General features: G+C 37.6%; 1 protein-coding gene across 9 annotated transcripts in view; it reads left to right on the top strand.

Moving 5' to 3' along the window:
- PTPRT (protein tyrosine phosphatase receptor type T) overlaps window positions 1-26780 on the top strand; it is a 1282972-nt gene that overhangs the window by 1191443 nt on the left and 64749 nt on the right. For 6 of the 9 annotated variants that reach the window (XM_031953982.1, XM_031953985.1, XM_031953983.1 and 3 more), the window contains 2 exons: window positions 6776-6875; window positions 25483-25559. In XM_031953982.1, coding sequence (XP_031809842.1) covers window positions 6776-6875; window positions 25483-25559 — 177 coding nt within the window. The remainder of the gene's footprint in view (window positions 1-6775; window positions 6876-25482; window positions 25560-26780) is intronic. The other 3 variants (XM_031953984.1, XM_031953987.1, XM_031953990.1) reach the window with 1 other exon arrangement.

Below are 26780 nucleotides of genomic sequence, written 5' to 3' on the forward strand. Positions count from 1 at the left end.
GCAACTGGGAGTCAGGAGATCGAGGTTATAATTCATTGTATGCCCATAGACAAGCCACTTCCCCTCCCTGTGACTTTGTTTCTTATTCTATAAAATAAAAGGGTTTGATTTGTGAGGACCTGTCTGGCTCTAACATTCCAGAAGTCTGAGTCCATGCACTTCTGCAATGATTCCTTCAGTTCTAAAAGACTCCTCCTTTAAAAAAATAAACAAACAAACAAACAAACAAAAAACCTGTTGGATAGGGGGAAATCTTTCCAAGCTTGAAGACAAATATAAAAATACATCAACACATGAAGGATAAAAGAATGAAAAAGGAGAGAGAAATTGATAATGGATTAATATAATGAGATGGCAATTTTGGTTTCAAAAGAGTATGATTAGATTCCTAATGACTGTCACCATTCTCTGGCCAATCTACCGTAACCAGACACTAATGCAAAAATAATGCCCCTCTTCCCTCTCACTTTGAAGATAGAAATGAGCATCCCTTTCATACTTTCACCCCTTCATTTGTTTTTGGCTCAAGAGATTATCTTGTATTAGGTAGCAGCTCTCTGGAAAGGGAAATGGATGTGTGATCAAAGTCCAGCAATTACTTGATTATTACATCTCCCTCCTGGACTTTTGAATTAGCACTCGACAAGTCTGCCTTTGTCTACAACATTTGCAGGAAAGCCTGACATTGTTTCTTCGGGATCCCATCTGAGGGAGATACTCATCTCTCTATGTATGAATGGCATAGCTTGTTATGATGTGAGGTGGATATGTCCTATTTATTATATCTCCCCATCTGGAGGGATAGGTTCTGAATACCATATTTTTGGAAGGATTTTGACAAACAGGTGGCCAGGAGAAGGAGAAGGCTATGAAGCTATGGCATATGAAGAATGATTAAAGAACCTGAGGTGTTTAGGAAGAAAAGGCTTAGAAGGGAAATATTCACTGAACTTAAATGTCAGAGAACTTGTTATGTGGAGGAAGACTGTTATGTATTCCCTGAGGTGAATAGTAGTTCTAGAGAGATATATTTCCTCTCAATATGAAGCACTTGCTAACAATTTGGGCTTTCTGAGAAAGAAATCAAGTATCTGCTAAAAGGTACTGAGTGTCCTGTCACTGGAAATATCCCTAAACACATTGAATGGCCACCTGCCATTTCACTTTTCTAGATCTTGCTTTCTCCATCTGCAAAATGAGAAGGCTAGATCATTTCTAAAGCCTCTTCAAGTTCTAATTCTTGTGCTCCTTTGCCCTTTACATTATGCTTTATCTTATACTTATCTGTGAATGAATAAATGAAACATTTATTAAGCACTTGGTTCTGGGAACTAAACTAAGAGAGACAGTTCCTGCCTTAAGGAAACATATTCCAATGGGGGAAACAACACATAAAGGAGAGTGATGGTTAAAGAAGGTCACTTGGTTCTAGTGAGTTTCAGGGACAGTGATTTGAGGGGAAGGGATGCATGGAAGTTGGTCAAGATGGATTAAGTTAGGTATTTGGGGCCAGCTGAATATAATGAGTTCTCATCAGCCAGGTACAGAATTTCAAGCCTGGTCTCAGCAGTGGTAAGGTGATATATTGCAAAGATTTGCGGGGTCAAAGCACATAAAGCACATAATCCTTCTAATTTTTTCCTGGCTAATTGTGAAACCATTATGGAAAAAAATGGTATTTTATATCTTTGCACTTCTCCTTAACAGAGGGGAAGTTTAGGCTGGATGATCCCCAATCAGTGACTCTCAAACCTTTGTTCTCAGTATCTTCATGTTGTTGAAAAAAACTATTGAGGATCTGTTCAGAGTTTTTGTTCACATGGGTTATATTTATAGCTATTTACTATATTAGAAATAAAAAATAATTTTGAATTTGTAGACCCTCTGAAAGGGTTTCACTGACCCCAACAATTCTTTTGACAACACTCTGAGGACCACTGACCAAGATGATCCCCACCTAACTTTGTGATTTTACAATAATCTTTTGTTTACTCTGTTATTATTAGCTCACAGTCATTTATTCTGGAAAACCTTTTATGTAGGGTATGTACATGATATGGTTTGTAGTTCCATTAAATATTCAATTTTGTATCAAAGTCTTCCTAAAAAATCCAAGGACATTTATGTGTGTACTGGTGGGTGATGTTTCTTCAAATGTAAATTCTTCTGAGGATTCAGGGAGATTGAATATAAGGAAGGAGAAAGACCTATACAACTGAGTGAATACCTTAGAGGTCAAATGGAAAGTTCTTGATGGGAGCATATATTCTAATATTAATGTTTGCAGCATCTCTATTGGCTTTGCCAATAATAGTCTGGTAATCTAGAGGTCTGGCCACATTGCTAGAGAAATTGTAGCAAGCTCATAATCTATCCCTGCTCTCCACAAGGGAAGGAAGGGCATTGCTTTAGGGCAGAGTTTAAGAGAGCAAAGCAAGTTAAGAATACACTATGATGAAGTCTGGTGATTGGCTTGTTTATAAGCCCAATTATGATTTATTCTGGAGGCAAACTAGCATGATGTAAAGAGCCATGGATTTGAAGCCAGAGGGCTTGAGTTTGAATTTTGGCATATCTCTTGTTATCTCTATTACTTCACAACTCTTCCTCTCCCTTTCCCCCAGCCTCATTTTTCCCATCTTTAAAAGAAGGACTTTGGACAAAAAAATCTCTTCTGGTTTAAAATGTCATGATCCTTTGCCCTTACCACATTCTACTTTATACTTATCCTTTGTATATCTCCAGAGAATCCTCTCTGCACTTCCATAAACTATGATAGTTTTTTGAGCTAGACTTGCCTTTATATTTTTAAACAATACTTGGCACATATCAGGTGCTTAATAAATGCTTATTATTTGATTGATTCATATTTGGATCCCCAGAACAGGGATAATAAGAACCTAATAAATGTGTGCTGGAAAAATGAGTAAATCAATGACTGAATGAATTCTGATCGTCTCTTAGACCTAAAATAGTCCTCCTTGGGCCCAACTAAGGATGTAAAAACAGAGCACCTAATCCTGTCCTCACTATAGGAGTTTGACCCACAAGCCCAATTACTAACTAGAAAAACCCTTTACATCATCTCACCAAATGAAAACATCAGTCTTCCTATTGATTTTCTACCATAGTACCCAGAGAACACATATACTTTAATCATTTGGGGAATAGAGAGTGAAAGCCATCACTCCTGTGAAAGGGAGGATGTAATTCAGCACAAGTGCTCTAGGCAGCTTTCTTAGACACTCACAGACATCAGTGGATGAAGGGAGATAATTTCCATTTCTTTTTTACCAAGAGACCTCATGGGATTGTCCCAGGGGGGGAAAAAAAGAAGCTTAATGTCTGCTCTATCCCAACTCTAGCTCCATTTCAACACTGAATGTATAACTTAGCATCTCACAAAATAGCCATGACAATAATACCTGACATTTATTTATATAATGTTTTAAACTTTTAAAGTAATTTACCTGGATTCTCATGTGTTCCTTTTAACCTCCTTTTGAGTTAGAGGTCCCTATTTTATAGATGATGAAACTGAAGTTCAGAGAGAGTAATTGACTTGCTCTGGATTGTAATTATTAAGTTTCTCAGGTAGAATTTTAATTCACATCTTCCTTCATTCCAAGCCTAGCATTCTATTCAGAATGCCTCATTGCCCTTCATTCTTATGACCTTTGTAGAGAGAAAGCTAACATGTCCAGAATCATACTTAGTAGTCATTCGCATTCAGTATTCCTACCCCTAAGAACATAGATGAGCTAAGAAACTCAGAGTTCTAGATCTCATGCCTCTTACACATTTGCTTCTCATCCCGGAAGCTGGATTTAGCCAAAGACCTTGTGGGGGAAACCACCAGCTGTAATTGGGAAACTGTCAGCCAGCAATATCCATCCCACATTTCAAAGCACCAAGTGGATTTCAGATGGGCTTCAGGTCATTTGGCCTTAACCCATGAAAAGCCAGGAATACACTGTGCACATTGCCCTTAGCAGTTAGGAAACATTTTTCACAATGATTAGATTAGATGGGGGCAGGAATTGGGGGGATAGAATGTGAAAAACTGGAGAAATAAGAAACACAGCAAGAACTGAATTTTCCAGTAATCTGAAACTGGGCTCTGCTCTTTTCCCCTAGATCTTTTGGACTTCAAATTATAAAACATATTGCATCTACTGTAATAGAAAAAGGCAATGTTTACATAACCTGTTCCCCCAGATAGAATCCTCCAATATTGCTAATTGAGGCCTGAAGAAAGAAAAATTATATAATTGTAATGATGACAATTATTATTATAACAATAATAATAGCTAGCATTTTTATGGCTCAAGTTTACAAAATGCAGTCGGTATATTATCTCATTTGAACTTGAGCTTGTTTCCTATTTTGTTCTAACCTAGCAATCCCAGCTTTCTGCTCCCTGTTTTAAAAACTATCTGTTTAAAAACCAAACTGTAACCACAAACTGCATTTGGTTAACAGAGGAGAAAATGAAATTCTAGACAACTCTGTGCGAGGCTCTAGATGAATTTGACCTATCATCTTCCTGAAAGTCTAGTTGAGTATGAAGATTTTTCCTTAAAATCAGACTGAGAGCAAACATTTGGACTAAAGGGGACAGGTGTCCTCCAGGCAGTGTACTATATGGGCAAATGATGTAAGATATGAGCTCAAATCTTTACACCACTAATTATTCTGTAATCTTGAGCAGGTTATACAACCTCTCTGAATTTCAGTTGTTTATCTAAAATCAAGGGGGTTGGAGTAGATGATCTCAATCATATGGTCTAGAATGGGTACAATACTACCCACAGTTCCAGATTTAATATGGTCTTCTGAAGGAATGAATAGCAAAGCATTTATTTAGTTTTGCTGAGGCAATTGGGGTTAAGTGATTTGCCCAGGTGACACAGCCTGGAAGTGTTAAGTATCTGAGGCCAGATTTGAACTCAGGTCCTCCTGACTTCAGTATTGGTGTTCTATCTACTGTGCCTCTTAACTGCCCCTAATAAAGCATTTGTTAAGTAATTTTTTTTAATATTGTCGTTATTTTTTGTTATTATTAAATATTTATTAAGTAAAACTTGGTGCCAATCATTGTGCTAAGTGCTGGATATGTAAATACAATCAAACAAAACAATCCCTGCCCTGGCTAAGACTTTATATTCTATTAGGGCTAGACAACACATAAAAGGGATTTGGAAAACTGGGACAAGATAGGGTAAAAGGTCGCATATTAGAGTTTGGAGTGGGTGGTTCCAAGGCTAACTGAAAGGTTCCCATAAAAGGAGAATAAGAAAAGTCAGGGCAATATAGCATTATCTCAAATGATACTTTGCATGCACCTGAGAAAGTTAGCATCTCTGTATGGGGCATATTGAAAACAGTCCTGAACTAATTGTCAAGAGACCTGAGTTCTACACAGGGAGGTGCTGGTAAATGCTTAATAAGTGGCTTTAGGGGAAGGGCATGTATGTATGACACACTTTAAGTCCAGTTTTTGTTATTAACATTTTCTTCATTGCTTTTTAAAGCCCAGACAATCAGCAAAACAATAAGTCAAAGTCCTGATTTGTAGCGTTTGCCAATTTCCAAGATGTAAATGCTTATACTGAAAACTTATCAGCTTTCAAGAGCAGTGCCAAACTAGCTCTAGCAAACCCTGGTTCTGAAGGTCCCAGGTCTCAGTATCATCGATCTGAGACCAGCTTCTCCAGACACTGCTTTCCAAGCTCACCAGGAAGGTAGTCATCTCGGTAGAGCTCTGTGGAGGATATATCCAAGGACCTCTTGGTTTGTACCATCTTTGTCTGGGCGTCGGAGGTATGAAGTAGGTGGTTAGCATGATGAGTCTGTGTAAGGACTGGGTCATGGGTAAATACAGCAGGATGTGGCAGGCTGTGATTAAAATACAAATAGGAAAAACACTTATCACTTACATCTCTCATGTACCGAGGGGAAGGGAAGAGCATTCACTTTACAACAGGAATGGAATGTGAGATCCAGTGCAAATCCTTCATTTATGGATGTGGAAACTGAAGCCCAGAAAGAAGAAGGGACTCCTTTGGGGATAAACATCGAAGAACAAATTATTTCTTCACTTGTTAATCAAGTATTTATTAACTGTCTCTTGCACTAAGCCCTGGGAGAAGCAAACATCTCTCCCCACCAAAACAACATGAGTTTGATTCTTGTCTTCAAGAAGCTATTGTTTCAGCCCTGGTTCATCAGGGTGATTTCACCATGGAGAAAACCAGCAGCAAAAATGCTTCCTCCTAGTGTCCAAAACTTGTCATTCCCACTCCCAGTCAGCTGGGACTTGTTTCCAAATGACTTAAGAGGATGATATTCTACATGCACTTGGAATTCTTATCATCTCTTTATGCAGTAGATATAGTGGGGAAACCCCAGACTGGTTGTCAAGAAATATGGACTCAAAGATTGGGTCTCCAATTAACTGATTTTATCATTTTGAACAAGTCAGTTCTTTCTGAGCTTCAGTTTCCCCATCCAGAAAGTAAGGGAGGATTTTGAATGAAATCTCTAAGGTTTTTTCCAAGACTAAGTTGCTAGGACTATCTGAGTCAGGGCTATTTATATATTTTTTCAAGGAGCCTGTCCTAAAACCAGGATGTTGCTTGGATTGAATTACTGTGCCAAGCTGCTTGGAATCCTTTTCTCTATCTGTTAGGGTTGTATCACCCGAAGGAAGTCTTTTTTTTCCCTACACTTGTCACTTTTTCTTCTTCTAACTCTCTTTCCTGTTGCTTTCTAGGCATTACCTGAGGGACAGACGGCATCTTGGGACACAGCCAAGGAAGATGAAAACCGCAATAAGAATCGATATGGGAACATCATCTCCTGTAGGTGCAAAGGTGGATGCTTCTCTCTGGGTTTAGGAGTACATTTTCTCTGGTGGCCTGTACCTTTGTGCCTGATGTGGTTTATCTTCCTATAGTGGCAAAAGCATTGGCTCAGGAGTTAAAGGTTCAAATATTGCCTCTGATATGATATAGTATGACTTTAGGCAAGTCACTTAGGCTCAGTTTCCTCATAAGTCAAATGATAGATTAGATTAGATTGCCTCTTAGTTCTCTTCCAAATCTGTATCTATGATCTTGTGATGGGAAAAGACTTTGCATAGGATTGTGTCACTGATTTTGGAAACATATCCTTAGTGTTTTTCTTTCAAACCAAGTTCATCTTTTTATTTGTCAATAATTTTTATTTTAATAATATTTTAGTATTCCCCAGTTATCTGTAAAGACAATTTTTAACATTCATTTAAAAAAAGTTTTTGTGTTTCAGATCTTTTCTCTTTCTCTCTCCTTTCCTCCCTTCCTCCCTTCCTCTCTCTCTTCCTTTCTTCCCCCCATTCTTTTCTGAGTTAGTAAGCAATTTGATATGAGTTATACATATTCAATCATATAAAACATCTTACAATATTAGTCATATTATGAAAGAAGACACAGACACAAAGAAAAATTGAAAAAACAATACATATTCACAAAAGTAAAAAATAGTATGCTTTAATCTGCATTGAGATTCTATCAGTTCTTTCTCTGAAGGTAGATAGCATTTCTCCTCATGAGTCCCTTGGAACTTTCTCAGATCATTGTATTGCTGAGAACAGCTAAGTTATCACAGTTGATCATTACACAGTATTGCTGTTACTGTGTACAATGTTCTTCTTGTTCTGCTCACTTTATTCAGCATCAGTTCATATAAATTTTTTCAAGTTTTTCTGAAATCTTCCTATTTATCATTTCTTATAGCACAATAATATTCCATGTAATAATGTACCACAACACAGAACAAGTTCATCTTGTAAGTAAAAGCATTTCCTTCATCCCCTTCTTTGCCATACGAAATCTTTATACAATACGCTCACTGCGATTCAATTATCAAGAAATGCTACTTTGATGTACAGACCTAAGATTTACTCAGAACCCCAAAACCTGAGTTACCTGGACTCTGAAAGTAGCTCAAGAAAAGAGGGATACAGAGGAAAATGTGGTGTTGGGCTCTTACTTTGGAATCTTTCCCTGTTTTACTAGCATGACAAGCCTTCTTTGTGGAAGATGATGGAAGCATGACCTATGTGGAATGCCCTCATAGGGCATTAATAGACAATGTTTCTAGGAGAAGAGAGTAAATAATTGTTCATAGGAAATCCTCAGTGAATAAGTAAACATCTTAGTGGCAGAAAGAAGGGAAAGAAAAGAAAAATTCTAGTGATTGAGGTATGAGTACAAAGAGCATTAGAAGACATGAAACCTGGGTTGCAGTCCCAGGTCATATTCTTGCTAAAATGATTTGAGGCATATTATTTCTTTTTGGACCTTAGTTTGCTTGCATATAAAATTAGAAAAATATAAAATAAATATAAATAATATATATAAATTAATATGAAATTAGAAAATTGATCTTTAAGATCTTTAAAGCTGATTTTTAAGAATCTTGCCAGCATTCACATTAATAGTTAACATTTATATATCATTTTCAGGTATGCAAAGCACTTTCCGTATGTTGTCTCCTTTGATCCTCCTCAAACATTATGAGGGGAAGGTGCTATTATTATTTTGATTTTACATTTGAGGAAACTGAGAATGAAAAAAATTCAGTAACTTGCCAAGGTCATACAACTAGAAAGGGTTTGAAGATGAGGCAGCCATTTGATGCACTGGATAGAATGGAGCCTTGAATCAGAAAGACCTGAATTCAAATGTGGCCTCAGACACTTATTAGCTATGTGATCTCAGGTCACATAACTAAATTTTGCCTCAGTTTCCTCACCTTTAAAATGAGCTGGAGAGGGAAATGATAAACCACTCCAGTATCTTAGCCAAGAAAACCCCAAATGGCGTCAGGAAGAGTCAAACTTAAATTAACAACTGAATATCAAAACAAAACCATGGATCTGCTTCCATGTTTATAGCCCTATCCATTACACCATACTGCATCCTAAGTACTTGTAGTTCTATAGGAAGTCGTAAAAGTGATCCATTTACTTAGCAAGCAAATGGTATTCAGTCCTAAGTTCCCCCCTTTTACCACCACCCCAAAATGTTACAAAGTGTTTTGAGCACATAGGTTCAAAATCCAAATACTTGGATGAGAAGCAACAATGCCTCAAATCTTTCCTGGCACAATTTGACTCCAGGCTGTCTTTCCAACTTTATTTCTTTCTGTTCCTTTCTCTATAGCCAAACTGGACTGGTTGCCATTTCCTCCAAAAACCTTGTGATTTTTTTTTTCCATTTCCATGATAACCTGGAAAACTTTGACAACCTCCAATTCTCATTTCCATTATTGAAATCCTCTCCTCCCCTCAAAGCTGAGCTTTTGGGCCACCTCTTCCTCGGTGTCTTTTCAGATATTTTTGGGCAAGTCTACTGTTGCTTTCCTCTGAATTCCCAGATTTTTTGGGTATCTCTATAATGTGTTTATTGCATTCTGTTTTTATCATAGTTATTTATGTATATGTCTCATGTCCTTGATTAAATTGAAATCTTCACTGGGGACAGGAGTTATGCTTCATTTATCTTTGCTTCCTCCTCAGAGTCACATGGAGTCTTATTTTCAGTAGGCCATGATAAATGTTCATTGAATTGTTAAATAACAGAGAAGATAAATTCAGATTTATTAGACAAGCTTTGACATAACTGAAATCATGGATTTATATTCTAGTTCAATGGCCTGTGGGGTGATCAATCCAGGATTTTTGACCAACTCACTTATTGAGCAAGCACTATGCCATTCAGTTGACTCAATGATATATTAGAACAAAGAAAATCCTAAATGCTAAATTAACTTTAGCACAGTCCAGTTTCTTTAATGTCTAGACAATGCTTTAGAAAGAACTTGGAATGTGGAATGGAGTAGGAGCTTCTTGCAAAGGAGAAAAGAATTGAAAGTTTCACACAAATACACATACACGCATCTGTGTATGTATATTCCTTATTCTGATTCAGAGGTAGGATATGTAGATATTCACAGTCTCAAAATGGTGGCCTTTCCTGTCATGATGTACATCATGAAGGTACATAATTACTTATGTACAGTTTTTCGTGTATCTATGACTTCATCAATGTGGGTTTTCACACCAGATTGCAGCCTATCAACTGTGATCCAAATAATGAGCTGACTAGAGAAGGGGACAGCCAATAAGCTAGGGAATCTTTCTTGCATCATCTTGTTTCACTTTGGTCTTTATATACCGAGCATCTAACCTGTGCTTGTAGACAGATTGACTGGAATCTCAAGAAAAGAAGAGGAGCGTTTGACTTTAGAATAGATGAGAACAGGAAACCAAGTCCATCATCCCCTTCTACATTAATTCATGAGGCATCAACCTAGAACCAAAAATTAGGTTTTTAGTAAACATCCTACTCAGCCTCTTGCCTTTTTTGTGAAGAGGCTTTTTTAAGAGGTAGGACAGGAAGCCAGGTTACACATAAGGCAGAAGTATTATTGTCTTTGGATTTATTGTTCTCTTTGAGTTCCCTTTTTGATAGTAGGGATTTCATGGGCCTGAGAAGGATCATCTCAAGGCCATGCATCATTGGCCCCGAATCCAGGAGTTTCTAGGGCAATCTCTGCAGCAGCACACCTCATACTTCCACACAGTCGGGTAATTTGGGGAAAAAGTAGTGACCAAGAGGGTGTGTAGTTCCTTTCTATTCCATTCGATCAGTTTAATGTATAAGGCACTGTGTTGGGCACTGGTTCCATGGAATGGGATTAAGAATTTGCATATCTAAGGCAGAGTCTGCTGGATTGTCATTCTCTGATGAAAATGGCCAGCCATAAGCTCTCTCTCCATTATTGGTTCAGTTCGTATACACTTTGCTCAGCATTTGAATGCATTGTTACTAGCTCCTGAAGTTTTCCTGTGAGAAAACACACTGTGCTATTATTAAATGAAAAACCTTGTCAAGTGATAGAGTGTCAAACAACAAGAGTCAGAGGGAAGAGGCAGCAAGCATCATGTAGCAAGCTATGTGCTGGGTTTGGAATCCAAAAGATCCACTGCTAACGTTTATAATCTGTGTAACTATGGGCAAATCACTTTACTTTGCTGAGCCTTGGTTTCTGCACCTGTAAAATGGAAACAATAATATCTGTAGTACACACACACACACACACACACACAATAACATGTACCATAATGTTGTGAGACTTCAATTAGCTAGCACATTTAAAGCACCTTGTTGTTGTTATTATTTAGTTATATCCAACTGTGCATGACCCTATTAATGGTTTTTTTGGCAAAGGTAGTAGAATACTTTGCCATTTTCCTCTCTACTAATTTTACAGATGAGGAAACTGAGGCAAACATAGTTAAATCATTTGCTCAGAGTCACACAGCTATTCAGTATCTGAAGATGGATTTAAACTCAGGAAGATGAGACTTCCTATACCACTTTTCTGCCCTTTTAAATCATCATATAATATCAGTTATAAGAGATCATCCCAACCAAAAATCATAGATTTGGACTTTAAGGGATCATTTAATCCACCTCTCACTTCATAAATGAGAAACAAATGCTCATTCTGATTTGCCCAAGTCTACAACAACTCTACTGAGCTCAGGTTTTAACTCATGTCCTCTTACTCCAAATCTAACATTCTACAAAATGCGATTTTTTCGTTTCATAGGTGACAATTCTGAGGTCTGAGATGGGGAAATTTTATGCACACATTGAATTAGGGATGAGTCTGGAACCAAACCCCAGATCTCCTGATTTCTAATCCAGGGCATTTTCCACTGAATTAACTGTCTCCTTGGAATATAAATTAAAGATCATTCTCCTTTAACAACCTCCCCCCACCCACCCACCCACTGGGCTCATTCATGGTACAGGATTCTCTTTTTCCAAACCTCTTGCTCAGTATGACCATTTTGTTCAAGTTAAACCATTTCTTCTGTGACTGCCCCACACCAGGAGAGTCTGTCTTCTCAGCTGTCACTTACTGTGCAATGAAGTTGATGGTATGTTATGTGTGGCTGTCTCACAGAATCTTGGAAACATTTCTACTCCCTGTCCTTTACTTTGCCTTGCTTTGATGGCTTGGCACAATCCATTCTTCTCAGGCCACTGACCTTTCAGGGGAAAAAGTAATGGTTCTTTGTGTGAAGCTCATTGTGTTAAACAGGATAGAGCGGAGAGATCCCTAGAAAGCATGGAGAGGCAGCTAGATTATAGAGCTCTAGGCTTGGAGTCAGGAAGACCTGAGTTAAAATCTGGCCTTAGATAACTTCTATTGGTATGAACCTGGGCAAGTCAATTAACCTCTGTCTGTCTCAGCTTCCTCTACTGTAAAATGGGGATAATAATAGCACCTGCCTCCCAGGGTTGTGGTGGGAAACAAATAAAAATGTTTACAAAGCTCTTAGCAAAGCATCTAGATCATGATAAATGCCTAAGAAGTGCTTATTTCATTCATTCCACTTAGAAGAACTTGATTTGAATATCAATTCTGCCTCTCACTAATTCTGTAATTTCAATTCAGCAAACATTTATTAAGTACCTACTATGTGCTAGGTAGTCACTACACTAAGATCCTGGGGATATGTAGACAAAAATTAAATGGCTAACAATCAGCTATTGAACTGAGCAATTTCTGTACACAGATAACTAAAAATAAGACAATCTTGATAAACCCTTGATAAAAATCACTTCCTCTGTCTTAGCCTCAGTTTTTTTAACTATAGAAATGAGTTGGGTAAATGGTCTCCACTGTCTCTTTCAGCTTTATTTCATTTCAACTACATGATACCTTTGTATAGTTATCCCCATTTTACTGAAACACAATCAAGTAAATTTGCCTATGATAACTTAAGGCCAAGTGTCTCTTACTTCTGGAATTTAGGAGTACTCTGTTACTTTGAAAAGTTTGGGTTTGAGATATGATGCTTAGTTGTAAAATGCTGTCAATCTTTCAAGAGAAAAATTGGATTCGTTTCCCTAGTTGGGTTGTCCTGAGTCAATTAGTGCATCATTTCACAGTATATGGCTTTCAACTACAGTTGATGGGACTTTATGGCAAGCTGTATATAATACGAGCTGATCTATAACTTCAGCCTTCTTCAAGATGATTTTTCAACCCAGCATATTGTGCTAAGTCTGCAGTATGCACCTTAATCCAAAATATATCTTCTTATGTGTCTGATTTTTGAGGCAGGAATCAAAATTCAGGAGATGTTGAATTAGCAGCTCCATAGTCATAAAAAAGAACTTATGAAACTAGCCCTATTGATGTGTTGAGAAGTAACAAAAATCTAATGGCTATGCAGTCTGCATATGGATAACAGTCCAAAAGGAGGTACATACAAGACAGAACCACATAGGTAAAGATGCTCATGGTGACTGTCAGCAAATGCCAAATTAAAGATCCATAGAATCTGAAAGTTGGAAGGGACCATAAAGGAATCTCTTGCAATCCATATTTGAAGTGCAGCAAATTCTGTGTATTAAAGGGGCTAATGGTATAAAGATTGGTGAACAGGTTAATCTAGCAAATGTGATTGATTTTTTTAAAAAGGAAAAAGTTGGGTAGCTGCATGGATATCTCACCTCTATCTATTCCTTTCACTTATTCTTCCTGTGTACCTTAGGAAAGGGGAAGAATAGAATTGTTTTAGGAGGTCAGGAATGAGCTAGAGAAATGAAATAGCACTGGGGAGATTGAATAAAAAAATAAAGCTGAGGTTTGCAGACTTCCAAGTAGCCCTGATTTCTTAGTTCAGTCATACTAGTTGCCATTGGTACCATACACAAAACTGCTAAATGTATGGGGAATAGAGGCAGGAAGGAGGAAGGGTATGTCACTTTTCTATCTATTCTGATTCCTCTCATGACTCGTCTCCTTTGAGCACTCTGGACAGACCTAGCAAAGCTTGAGAATTATGGATTGGGGTAGGTACTTTGAAAGAGACAGAGCTAAATCACTTGCAGTTAAGCTGCATTGCACCACTATTAAACTCATGCAGGTGTGGCATGTAGGGGAGGGAATGAACCGTGTCACAAGTAGTTATAGGTTGCTGTTAATGTGGACCCTTTTCAGTTTTATTCATCTTTGGAAGTCAACTCATATGCAAGTTTGAGTTTCTAAACCTTCATAGCATTAGGAAAGACCATGGCTGTACTGCTAGGATACCTAGAAAACCTTCCTGAGAGGAGAATGATGCTCTCTATTATCCCCAGAACTTCAGCCTATTAAATGTAAACAAAGGAACCCTGTGTGGACCCATTTTTTCCATCACATGTACATCACATGTGTTGTAGATATGCTTACTTTCCGTTGGCTAGGCATGAGTCATTTAGCAATAGGTGAGTCAGAGCCTAACCTAAGGCTGCGTCTCTGATATAACATATCTGAGACTTCATCCCATTAAACATCTGGAAGGTTTCTTGACATGGTATCTACTTTCCCTGCTTCCTGAATGGTTATTGTCCTCATTCTGCCTTCTGTGTTTCCAAATTTTCCACTCTATCAAAACTTGTATCATATGCCAAAAAAGTCTTGTTTCTCCTTTCCTCCTTTTTCTCTTTCCATTGTACCCTCTAATACCTCTCTATTTTTAATGAACTTCCCCTCATCCTAGCTTCCTTGCTCTCCCATTTCTTCTCTGGTCTGGGGCTTATTGAAACTTAGCTTTTCCCTAAAATCATCATATCTCTCAATATCTTTTCCAAGTCTGGTTGTTCCTTCTCTCATACTCCATATGTCTCATTTCTTGCTTTTATTATTATTCCCTCCCTTGACTCCATTATGCATCAACCACCTTTCCTCACTTAAAATTCACTCAGTACTGAACATATATTTGTTGCTGTTTTCTATGGAAGTGCTGGTCTTTCTTCTTCCTTCTGAATAATTCCAATATCTCTCTCATCATCTTTTCCATTTTAAACTTTGCCCCCTTCAAATGCCAGTCTTAGTCTCAATTTTTATGATCTTTGTCTCTTGTCTGCCTCAACCAACAGTGAAAGTGATCATACCTTAGATACCTACTGTTTCTTCTCCCAATCCTGCCTTTATCACTGTTTATCCAAATTTGTCCTACATTCCAGATTTCCTAATTATGGCTGTGTTTTAAAATAGGGTTTTACCATGCTGTGTATCTCCTTTCACTATTCTCATTTCAAACAGACCCTCTAATCTAGTCTCTCAGAAAGCAAAGTGCATGGCCACACCATTACCCATCATATGCCCTTATTTACCTATATAAGCAACACCCTTGGAGTTCAGGAAAAACAAAATGTCTTTGATTTGGGGAGTAACTAGGGGTGGGTGCAGCAGAATTCAGCTATGCCTTTTATATTATGCATATAGATGAGGAAGAAGAGAGAGTAGCCATTGGTTCAGCAAAGAATGAATGTAAGAGACAAAGAAAAGCTACAGAAGAGTATTGGAATGGAAATTAAACAGGATAAAAGGGGAGGGGGGAGTCTTGCACAGAGCAATGGAAAGTATTCACAGCCTTGTATTTTTCTGCCCCAAAGGTGAAGCCTGCCTGGGTGTGATAAATACAAATACATTAGGAGTCAGAAAGAACCAATGTGATTAAAATCCTCAGGCAACAGAGAAAGCGAGTGAGAATAAGAAACCAAGGACACAACATCAGGTCCAGGTGAGGACAGAGAAGATTAAGGAAGGAAGAAAAGAATAAATGGAAAGAAAAAAAAGGGGGGAAGCAACATTTTTCTTTTTCTAAAAAAAAGAAAAGATAGAAAAACTTTAGCTATATAATTAATTTCTTTTGGATCTATATTTAGTACTTAGAAAAGAAAATGATGGGTCTTTTAGAAGAAGGAAAGGAAAGCAACTGACAAAAAAATAGAATGAAAAGAATCACCAATGAATTCCTTGCCTTGGTGTTTATAACACAGCTTGGGGCAGATCCTCTCAACAAACAAGAAATTCAAAAGAAAAGTGTAGAAATCATGAAGCATGAGTCTTGTAGGTGATAACAAAATTGTTGTGTCTGAAAACCTAAGGACAGAAGAAATATATTTATCATTTCTCCTTTTGCACCAGTTCCCCCACTCCCAAGCACCAAGAGGAAAGTTTTTGCCCTGTCTCCTTTTGTGCTCCTCTCTAAAACCCAGACCACCCTTGTATTGAGGGTAGAGTAGGAATTCCTATCAATAAGATTGAAAAAATAGAATCAGAGCGAGAAGGAATCATACATCCCATAAGGACATAGGAGCTGCCAACTTAACTAGCAAGTATACAGGTGTGAGAATGTATAGCCCAACAGTCTGTGTTATAAGGACTTTAACTGCTGACTTAAAGAAAGAATTGACAGTAATTTATGTAAGAGACTTTCTGGTCCTGGTGAATGGCCAAATGGTTCTGGCAGATGCAGAAGATAGTGCAGCAGTGATACATTTTACAGTTAATGGTAGGCCAAAGTCAGAGTAGCTTCCACCTTCATGATGGCACCAGGTTCATGTTCCATCATCCTCTTTTCTTTGGTGAGTTTGTATGACTCATAAGTCTCTTTTAGTGGAATTCAGTGCCATGAAGTAAATCTTGTTTGCATATTATCTGGGAGAGGATTTCTGGGGAGAGGGACACTGGTTTTTGTTGAGCTATTACAAGAGCTGTCTGTAAACACAATCTGGATTGGCTAGATAAATGTTCCTGAACCAGTAAAATATTTAAATTCTCTACTATAGATGACTCTGCTTTTCATAGACTCAACATAGTGGTTCTCAGCAGTGGGGTCAGAGAGCTGAGGGGAAAAAAGGAGGGCCATAATGGGAAGAGCAGAACTTGGAAAGAAGGGACAGAAGAAAGAGGGAGAGAGTTTTTATGCTTATGTGATTTTAAAAGTAAGAACTTTACAGGATTGTGTACCAATAAAAATTTGATGTGACAAGATCTAGTTCTAAGCTCTACTGGATAACATGTGCCTTACACTATCTCTGAGGAGTGTATTCTCACAAACATTCCTCCATCCAAGTGGCCTCTTAAACTCCAGGGCAGCTTTTAGTGATGGTTTAGAAAATCTGCTACCAGGAGACTCAACTCCCATAGCCCAGGAGTGGACAAGACTTTATGGACCCTAAGAGAAGATGAATTGGTCCTGTTGTGTCTAGGGCAAACTTGAGGAGTGGCTTCTTAGTCACGAGTGGGAGCCCAGTTTCTATTTTGTGAGCTGATAAATCAGGCAAAACATATGCAAGATTTTTAGAAATGTTGCTCTAGTCAGTGCTCCTTAGTAAAAAGATACATTAAAAAATTTCTCCCTTCCTCTCCCTTCCTTTCCTCCCTCCTCTTCCTTTTCCTCTTCTCCTTCCTCCCTTCTCTTCTTTTTCCTTGTCTGCCCACAGAAAGGAAAATCCATATTTAGAACATTTTCATCATTGACTTGTTTATTCAACAAACATTGATTAATCACTTGCTGTATATTATATATTATCAAGGTATTGGGGATAGAAAAACAATAACAAAACAGTCCTACCCTCAAGGAGCTAATATTTTATTGGTTGTGCGATATGTACACTGAAATGAAGCTACAAAGTATACACATAAATTTTGAAGGAGTGAAGAAAGGCCTCTGGGGAAAGGGAAAGCTGAGGTTTGAAGGGATCTAGGGATTATAAAATGTGGCAAATTCCAGAAATTAGATCAGACTGAGAAAAGATATAGAAAAAGGATATAAGATGTAATGGGAATTAAAAGTACCCAGTTTAACTAGTATGTAGAGTGCATGAGGATAAATCATGAGTAATCTACATGGACAGTTAGGCTGGAATCAGATAATGGATAGGTTTTCTAAGGCTAAACAGATTGTTTTGTTTTTAAAGAACTATTAGACATTCTGACCAGAAAAATGACATAATCAAACCTGTGCTTTAGGGATACAATTTTGGAAACTTTGAGGAAGATGAGTTAAGGAGAAAAAGTCTAGAGAAAAGAACCACTTTTTTATTTTATTGTACTTTTTTTTTTTTTTTTGCTGAGACAATTGGGGTTAAGTGACTTGCCCAGAGTCACACAGCTAGGAAGTGTGAAGTGTTAAGTGTCTGCAGTCATATTTGAATTCAGACCCTCCTGACTTTAGGACTGGTGCTCTATCCACTGCATCACCTAGCTGCCCCAAAAAGAACCACTTTTGACCAAATTCTTTTGCAATAGTACAGGTGAGAAGTAATGAGGTCCTACTTTAGGGGAGTGGTCATTTGAGTAAAGAGGAAATAAGAAATGCAAAAGTTTTGATGGAGGCAGAGTAAACAAAATTTATCAACTGATTAGATATGATTTGTGAGGCAGTAGAGAGAGCAAAGGTTGATTCCTGCTTAGGTTGTGACCCTAGCTGACTAAGAGAATAATGCTGTCATGCATAGAAATTGGGAAATTGGGGTAGTTTTAAAGAAATAGAGAATGAGTTCCATTTTGGACGCTCAGAGTTTGACATGCCTTCCAATTAGAAATAGCCATGAAACAGCTAATGAGATCTAGAGCTCAAGAGAAAGATTAGTGACACATAGATCTCAAGAGTCATCTTTAAGATGATATGTGAACCTGTGGGAAGGGGAGAGAAAAAGGAGAGGAGAGGAACCTGCTTTGAACAGTCCCTATAGGATTCAGGAAGCAGTGAAAGTTGGTCTCTAAAGCCATTGCCCCTGGAAGAATGCCTACTATCTGTGTCAAAGTCGATTCAGGACTTGGGGATTATTTTAAGTTGCTCTGTGAATTAAGGATAGATGGTGAGTCGTCCTCTAGAAGATTTTATCTTCAATGATAGATTGCCTGATAGGAAACAATTTGATCCTGACACCCAGAATCTTGAGGGAAAAGAAAATGAGACAAGGTCTTGAGTCTCTAGTAAATCCTGGCCCACCTCCTTGGGGAGAAACCATTCTAAAAGAAATCATGGTCAATAGCAATGGCTGGTAATCCCTTCTTATGGGATATAAAATACAAGACATGATAATAGCAATTCTCAAATATATCTACAAAATGAAAGCATCTGGGAAGATTTACAATATGGAGACATGTTTAATACACTTTCTGGGTTATCCCTTGGAGCATAAAGGAGAGGAAGAGAAAGAGGAGGAGGAAGAAGAAGATTTATAGTGATGGCAGCGGTGGTGATGAGTATAATCACATTTATGGTATTATGTGGACCTTTACCTTCCACTAGGTATCCAAGCAATCTCCACAGAATTACCTGCCTTTTTTCAATTCACTCTTGTGTGATGAGAGCATTAACATTTGGTAATACTTCTAGGAAATGATTTTTCAGCTACACAATTCATTGTAATGAACCAAATCTCTTTTCTCTGAAAAATAATATCTTTTATCTTCCTTATTGCCTTATTGCCCAATGGACAGGAAGAAGGAATTAATCAAATATCTTGTCCAAATGATATTCCCTCCAAAGTTGCCCTCTCATGTGTTTCCCTCTTTAGGGATGTTTGGCGTTGCTGATTTATTATGTAAACTTTTATTTGGTTGTTCAGTAAGAAATGAAAATGTTCTATGTAAAGGGAAGATCAGAGTGATTTATGGTTAATAAAACTTTCCTTACATAACCCTGGAAGTGCAAATGTTCTTATTGCACAGGCTGTGGACCTCAGAAGTCACCTATTCCAATGTCTTTTGGAATATACATCCCTTCTACCCTATGGCAAACAAATGCTCATCTAAGTTCTGTTTGAAAATTTCCAGTGACTAGGAAATTCATTACCTCCTAAAGCAATCCGTTCCACTTTTGGACAGTAAATGTATGAAATTATTCCTTTACCCATCTCTTGACAGAGAAGTGATCAACGTAGGGTGCAGAATGAGACAAAAGATTTTCAGAGATGAACAATCTGGGAATTTATTTTGCCTGACTGTACATATCAGTCGCAAGAGGTTTTTAGTTGTCTTTTATTTTCAATATGGGTGGAAGAGAAAATTAAATTTTGGTAAGTAAAAAAAATAAAATTAATACACAATCTTTTATTAAGTGCCTTCCCTGCTTAAGGCCTTGGAAATACAAAGATACTCTCGACTTCAAACAGCATACATTCTACTGGAGAAGAGGGGAACAACAAAAAACTTTTACCCAAATAACTATAATAGAAGTTACAGTTCTGATGGAGACAAAAGAGAACTGCAGAAAGAAAATAATCTTGAGAAATGTGAGAAAGGAAAGAACAGAAATTTTAGTTGAAGGCATCAGTCATAGAAGGTTCCATAGAGGAAGCAACCCAAGCTGATCTTGGAATACAAAAGAACAACAATAACCTTCTCATTATTTTCCCTGAATCCATACAGCTGTCAAGCCTATATGCCTTACACATAGATTGGATCATTTCCTGCCTCAGAAAGTTCCAATGACTCTTTATTTCTTCTGGTATAAATACAAACTTTTCTTGGCTACACCCCATTCCTCTTTATAGATTCCATATTCCAGCCAAACACACATACTATTCACCATACACAACATCCCAACTCTTAACTCCCATTTCACAGACTTTTCTACATGTCTAGAATATCCTTTCCCTTCTCTCATCCTTCTCTTAAAATCCCTACATCCCTTCAAGGTTCAGCTCAATTACCATTCAGTAGTAATTAGTAAACTGTCTTTGGACTTAATTCATATTTTTTTTAATGTGCAGCTAGATAGTATAGTCACTAGCAAGTCAGGATGACTCAACTTCTATAACTCTAGGTAAGTCACTTTATTCTGTTTTCCTCAGTTTTCTCCTATATAAAAAGAAATGAAGCAGGAAATGGCAAAACCCTCCAGTATCTTTGCCAAGACTGAACCATAACAATAGCAACAATTTTGCAATTACTTATCTATGTTTGTTTTGTATTTCCTTAGTAGAATGAAAGCTCCATGAGGGAGGTGTTTTGTTTTAATTTGTATTTTTAGCACCTAATTGCAGAGCCCATCACATAAAAGGTGTTTAACAATTTTTAAATTTGGATGAACATGAGCTATTAAAGAAAAAGAGCTTCTGGTCCAGCAGAGAAAAGGAAGGAAAATAAGCATGGCATTTACACTCTATGAATACATGAAGGTGGGAGATAATATGTTGAGCTCAAGGATAATCTAGTAGTCTAGCTTATCTGTAGGTATCTGTAGGTATCTGAAACAGAGTATATAATCAAAAGGTAAACCAGAAGTCAATTATAGAAGACCTGAAATGCCAGGTGAAAGAGTTTCTATTTTATCCTCTGGGTAACAGAAAGTTAGTGAAAGTTTTTGAGCAAGGATGTTGTATAATTAGACTTGTATATGAAGATTATTTTGATAAGTTTGTGAAAGTCAGGCTGCAGAGGAAAGAGACCAGAGGTAGGAAGGTTAGTAAGAAGTTATTGCCTTAGCCGAAGTGAAAAATAACAAAAATCTCAATAAAGTTGGTAGCAATGTGAGTGGGGAAAAGGAGATAGGTCTGAAAAACAGTATATAGGCAACATTGACAGGATCCAAAATGTAGCTTCCTACTCAATTTATAAATGAGACCACCATTTTACACATCAAGAAACTGAGTCTCACACAGTCAGTCACACAGCTAGTGACAGAGCTGGAACTAATAGGGTCATCTGTAACTTCAAGCCCATTGTTCTCTCTACTAACACAATTTGAGCACTTGTTATCCTCCCCAGAAAACTGGGTACTTTATGCTTGTCTGAAAATTGATGATCTATTCTAAGTCCTTACCTCCAGCATGGATTTGATGACAGTGAAAGATAGGTCCCATTTCTCCATCTCTTAGTTTTCAAAGTGTTTTTCTCAATACAACTCATGGACTTGGGCTCTCCCATCCTGATCCCTCCTCCCTCCTGTTCTAGGTCTGTCAGCAATTCCCTTTTATTCCCATGTGTCTATCAAATCCTTATTTCTCAGATCAAATAAATCTTGCTAGTAGCTCCCTGTAACAGACAGAGCTTGCTTTCTCTCTTACTTTTTCCTCTTCTTCTGGCCACAGCACCTCTATGAGCTAAGTGATAAAAGAACTTAGTAGTAATTAGTAAAATGTCTTTGGACTTATTTCATATGTTTTTTTAATGGACAGCTGTATTTTTCTGAATTTTTCTGGGCCAGAACTGATAGCCATAGATTTAGAATAACTAACATGAGCCTTAGTGAGTCCAGCTCTTCTCATTTTGTTTTTCAGGGAGTCACATTAATAAACAATTTCATTTATACCAAATATGCATCAAATGGCTACTGGAATTGTGGACAATGGAAAGCAATGGAATCTGGGTGAGAAGCCCAGAGTTTAGTTTCTGGCTTTGATATTTCTAGCTGTAAAATCCCAGGAAAACTGCTCAGTATCCCTGAATCTCCATTCTTTCCTTTGTAAAATGAGTCCAACACTTGTATTTCTTCTTCAACAGGACTGTTGTGCAGAAAGAACTTTGTAAATCTTAAAGGCATGGTAGAAATTTGATCTGCCATGGTTATTAGAGAATAGATTTGTCATAGGAAGGGCCCTGTTCATTAGGAGCTCTTCCACTTTTATTCAAGCATGCCATCTACATGCCTCAGGGATAATCTTCTCAAACACATTCGCCTTTTACTTTTCCTGGAATGGATAACTCTTCAGGCTTCCCCTTCTCCTGCAATTCCATAGTTGCTTTGTAAGATTATAACCTATAAAGAACCTTTGAGTTCACCCAGTCCAACTAGTTATTTTATAGAAAGGAAATTGAAGTCGGTTCTCGAATTGAAATGTCTTGCCCAAGGTCACAGAGGCCATAGGCAGCAAAGGCAGAAATCCAACTGATTGATATGCTGGCAATAAACCAGACCTTTCCTGAGTTTTGTTGTCATGATTCTACTAAGAAAAGTTCTTCTTCATCCATTCACTCAGCAGGCATTTATTAAGTGCCTACTGCGTGCAACACACTATGATGTGCAATTCTCTCTATGCAGTGTTCAAGTTTATACAGTCTGTTTTCCTATTGCCTAAATGTTAGAGAGCTTTTTGCTTCCACATGATTCTCTCTAACTTCCCTCTTGTCTTGAATATCAAATGAGGGACACCAAATTAGTTTCTTTTCAAGCTTGCAGAATGTAGATAGCGTGTAATGAGCATTCTGGCGCTCTTTGTAAATTGCCTGGTATAAACTCCTCCATGTTGTCGACTTCCCTATCTTTCTCCATGTGTATGTGTGTAAACATAATTTTTCACCCACCTAATTATATAAAGTTAGAAAAATAAGGGACAGGAACAATATGAGCATCTCCCATAAGTAATAAATAAACTATAAGGATAATGCTACCCTTCCCTTTATAAAATCCTACAGCAGGGATTTCAAATTGGATTCTGTCCTTTAATGAAAGCTCACAATCTCTCTTTGGGTCTGCTATTGGAGGAATTTGCACTTGATGTGTTTTAAGATTAGCAGGAGAATTCTGGGGTTCTTATTCTCACCCAATAGCTGAGAATCCAGGTGTCACAGCTTCTCACCACCAATCTGTTTCCTCACATCTAACCTATGTTAGAAGTGTGTGAACTTGAGTTTAGGTCCTTTGCTCACCTCATTACATATTTAGCCTGTGTTCCCATCCCAAGTATTCAAATTGCTCTAACTGTCATCATCCCCAGACAATACAGAATTGAGGGAACTCTGGAAATCTCATTTTGCCATATCTATGTTCCTTAGAGCAGTGGTTCTGAAAGTATATTCCAGGAATTGATTCCTTACACTTGACAATTATGTGCACATGTCCAAGTTTCCTTCTTTTCCCTCACTGTGTCCCAGCAAAGACTACTACTGGGCTCTGAGTAAAATGAGTGTGAAACATTTTTAACCAAGAACTATTTATTCAGGGTAAACCTTTCTATAGCATCCCCTGATCTCAGTTCCCTTCAATGAAAAACTCTTTCTAGAAAAACTAAGGAAACAAACATACCCCACTTTGGATAAAATACCAAGGTGGCAACTGAGATTCAATCTAGTCTTCAAAGCAATCAGATATTCAGTCCAGGAACAGAATTACAACATTGTCATATTATGAAAACATGAATCTGAAAAGGATATTTGACTTATTCATAATAGGGAACTCCTTGGATCCACACCAGAAATTATAATCTATCTTTAATTTAGCAGATAAGCTGTAAGGAATTGCTTGAAGTACAAAGAAGTTCAGGGATTTGAAGCAGATCACACAAGTAGCAGGTATCAGGGTTTGGATCTGAATCCAAGGCTTCCTGATATAAATTAGATATAAATATAGATATAAATGCACATATGTAGAGGTTTTTTTTGGCTTTTTAACATATCTGTAATTTTATTGATATAGAGAGCTCTTGGTGATGACCTTCCTCTATAGCACCTTTTCTACAATTTGGTGTAGCCTTAGACTGGGGCTACCCAGAACTTTGAGAAGCTAAATAAATCTCACAGGACCATAGTTGGTATGTGTCAGAGACAGAATTCCAACACAGATTTTCTTTATTCCAATACCATTTGTCTAGCCACTATATTATATACCCTTCTCAGTATATTACAAAAAAAGTAATTACTACAGAATTCTACCATAGAAGAGTCTTTGGATTCCTAGAACTATTGGGAGCACACTTTGATAAGCACTGCCTTAAAATAAAGCTAGTGTTGCAGTAGGGCATAATTTCCTGTAGAATGAATTTGAGAGCTAACCAGCCCTCCCCAACCTTTTCTTTTGGTTTTTGACTGTAAAGATACCCCATTATAATGAACTTTAAGGGAATATCCAATTTCTTTTAATTGGATGAGATTTCTTCCCTTCCCTCCCCCAGTTAAGCATCATTTGAAAGAGAAGTGAACTTGTAATTATTTTTATATAAAGATTTTGGTTAAAATGATCACTTTGTCTCTGGTCGTTGAGAGACTTATTGTTATTAAAGCTTTTACCTGATTGTTTTGCTATTGATAACAACAATAACTCATGATAGATCTTTAAAAATTTTCCAAAATCCAGTCAGAAAAAAATAAAATCATAAATAAAATATGGAAAATAATTCCATTTAAAAAAAATGAATGTGAAAGAGGCAGCATAGCAGTAGACTTAAAATCAGGAAGACCTGGATTCAAATCCTGTTTTCTTACAATTCCATATATATAATCATGAGAAAGTCACTTAACTTCTCTGAGCCTCAGTTTTCTTATTTGGAGAGGGAGGGGTGATTAAATGGCATTTAAGTTCTCTTTCACTTCTAAATCTCCGATCCTATGAAAATGAAACCTATGTGTAGGCTAATATATGAAAGCCTTCATCAAACCTTCTTTGGCCTCCTCTTCCATAGGAAATTTTTTAAAGGCTCCAAAACTGAATGACCTGAGAATGATTAGTGAATTTAAACAGCTGGGTAAAGACCATGGGAGACTAGCCACAGGCTAACATAGATCTGCCCCATGCCCCACTTTAGATACAGCCCTGAGATACAATGGGTGATTTTTCTTCCTCTCTCACTCTAACTCCAGAAGGTCCATTATTTTCTAAAATTTCCCTCACCTGTCTCCCTTTCTTTTCAGATGATCACTCAAGAGTCAGACTGCTGATGCTGGATGGAGACCCACATTCTGACTACATTAATGCCAACTACATTGATGTAAGTGTCCTTCAGCATGGAGGTGCTATGCTGAGAAAGATATTTAGTAGACTAAGATCCATTAAGTTTTTGACTATGGAGAGATCATTCTCAGAAATAGCACTTCTTCCTCCCCAAAGCATGCAGTTTCTTTCTCCCTTCCATTTCCTTTCTCTCACCCCCAAATCTGCTATCACTTGTAGACCTGGAGCAATTGCGTTTGAGATCTTAGGTTCTCACTTTCTTCCTCTGGACCTATATCAATACTCTTAGATTTCTGTTAGAAATTTTCAAAGCCTGAATAACCCAAGGTGTCCTCATTTTCTAAGTACTACAAGAACAAAAAAAGAGATAGTCCTTACTGGACATCTATGTTTCTTCATCTGAAAAATGGGGATAATAATTTTTATTGAAGGTTGTGATATAATGTCCACTCTAGCTCTCTGGAAGTCCTCAGGATCAGTCAGAGTCAGGATCAGTCAAAGTCCTGGGTCTCTAGGAGGAGAAGTGAAGGAGGCAGGCAAGCTTCCATGTGACTTACCAAAGATGAATCCTGGACTCTTGAGTCGGAGCCTGAATTCTCTTTCCTCCTCGTCCTTCAGGAAAGCAGTTCTGACTCTCTCCCTCAGCCCTGCAATCCTTGCCTATGATTTTCTCACCACCACACATTCAGCAATCATCAGTGGTGAGGAGAGCCATCACATCACCATCTCATCTAAATATATGAATATAGAACCATTATCTCACAGCAAATAGGTAATTAGCCTTAAGTGTTCTGCTGTCTGATTCAAGTACACCTTTTCAGAGTTTCAGCCCTTTACATTTTGTGATAATAAAATGATCCAACTAGCATTGAACAGGACTCCCCAGGTGATGGGACAAAGTACACATGTTTTTGCTTAGGTAGAAGAAGGAAGGCTCCATCAAGATTTCTGATTTGTGTCAACTGAGGTTAGAACATTCAGCCAGTCAACTAGAATTTAGTAAGAGCCCCCAGGTAAAGTTGTTTAGTTCAATTCACTCAATTCAGTTTTGTTCAATTCTTCATGAACCTATTTGAAGTTTTCTTGACAAAGAGATTGGAATAGCAAACCACTCCCATATCTTTACCAAGAAAATCCCAAATAGGATCATGAAGAGTGGAACACAACTGAACAACCACAATTTTGTAGACTATAGAATGCTAAGCAAAAATGTGAGCTATCATTATTCCTCTAAAGTCCTACTACTCTTCCTTCTTGA

Source organism: Sarcophilus harrisii, chromosome 2, assembly GCF_902635505.1.
Source record: "Sarcophilus harrisii chromosome 2, mSarHar1.11, whole genome shotgun sequence".
Taxonomy (NCBI): Eukaryota; Metazoa; Chordata; class Mammalia; order Dasyuromorphia; family Dasyuridae; genus Sarcophilus; species Sarcophilus harrisii.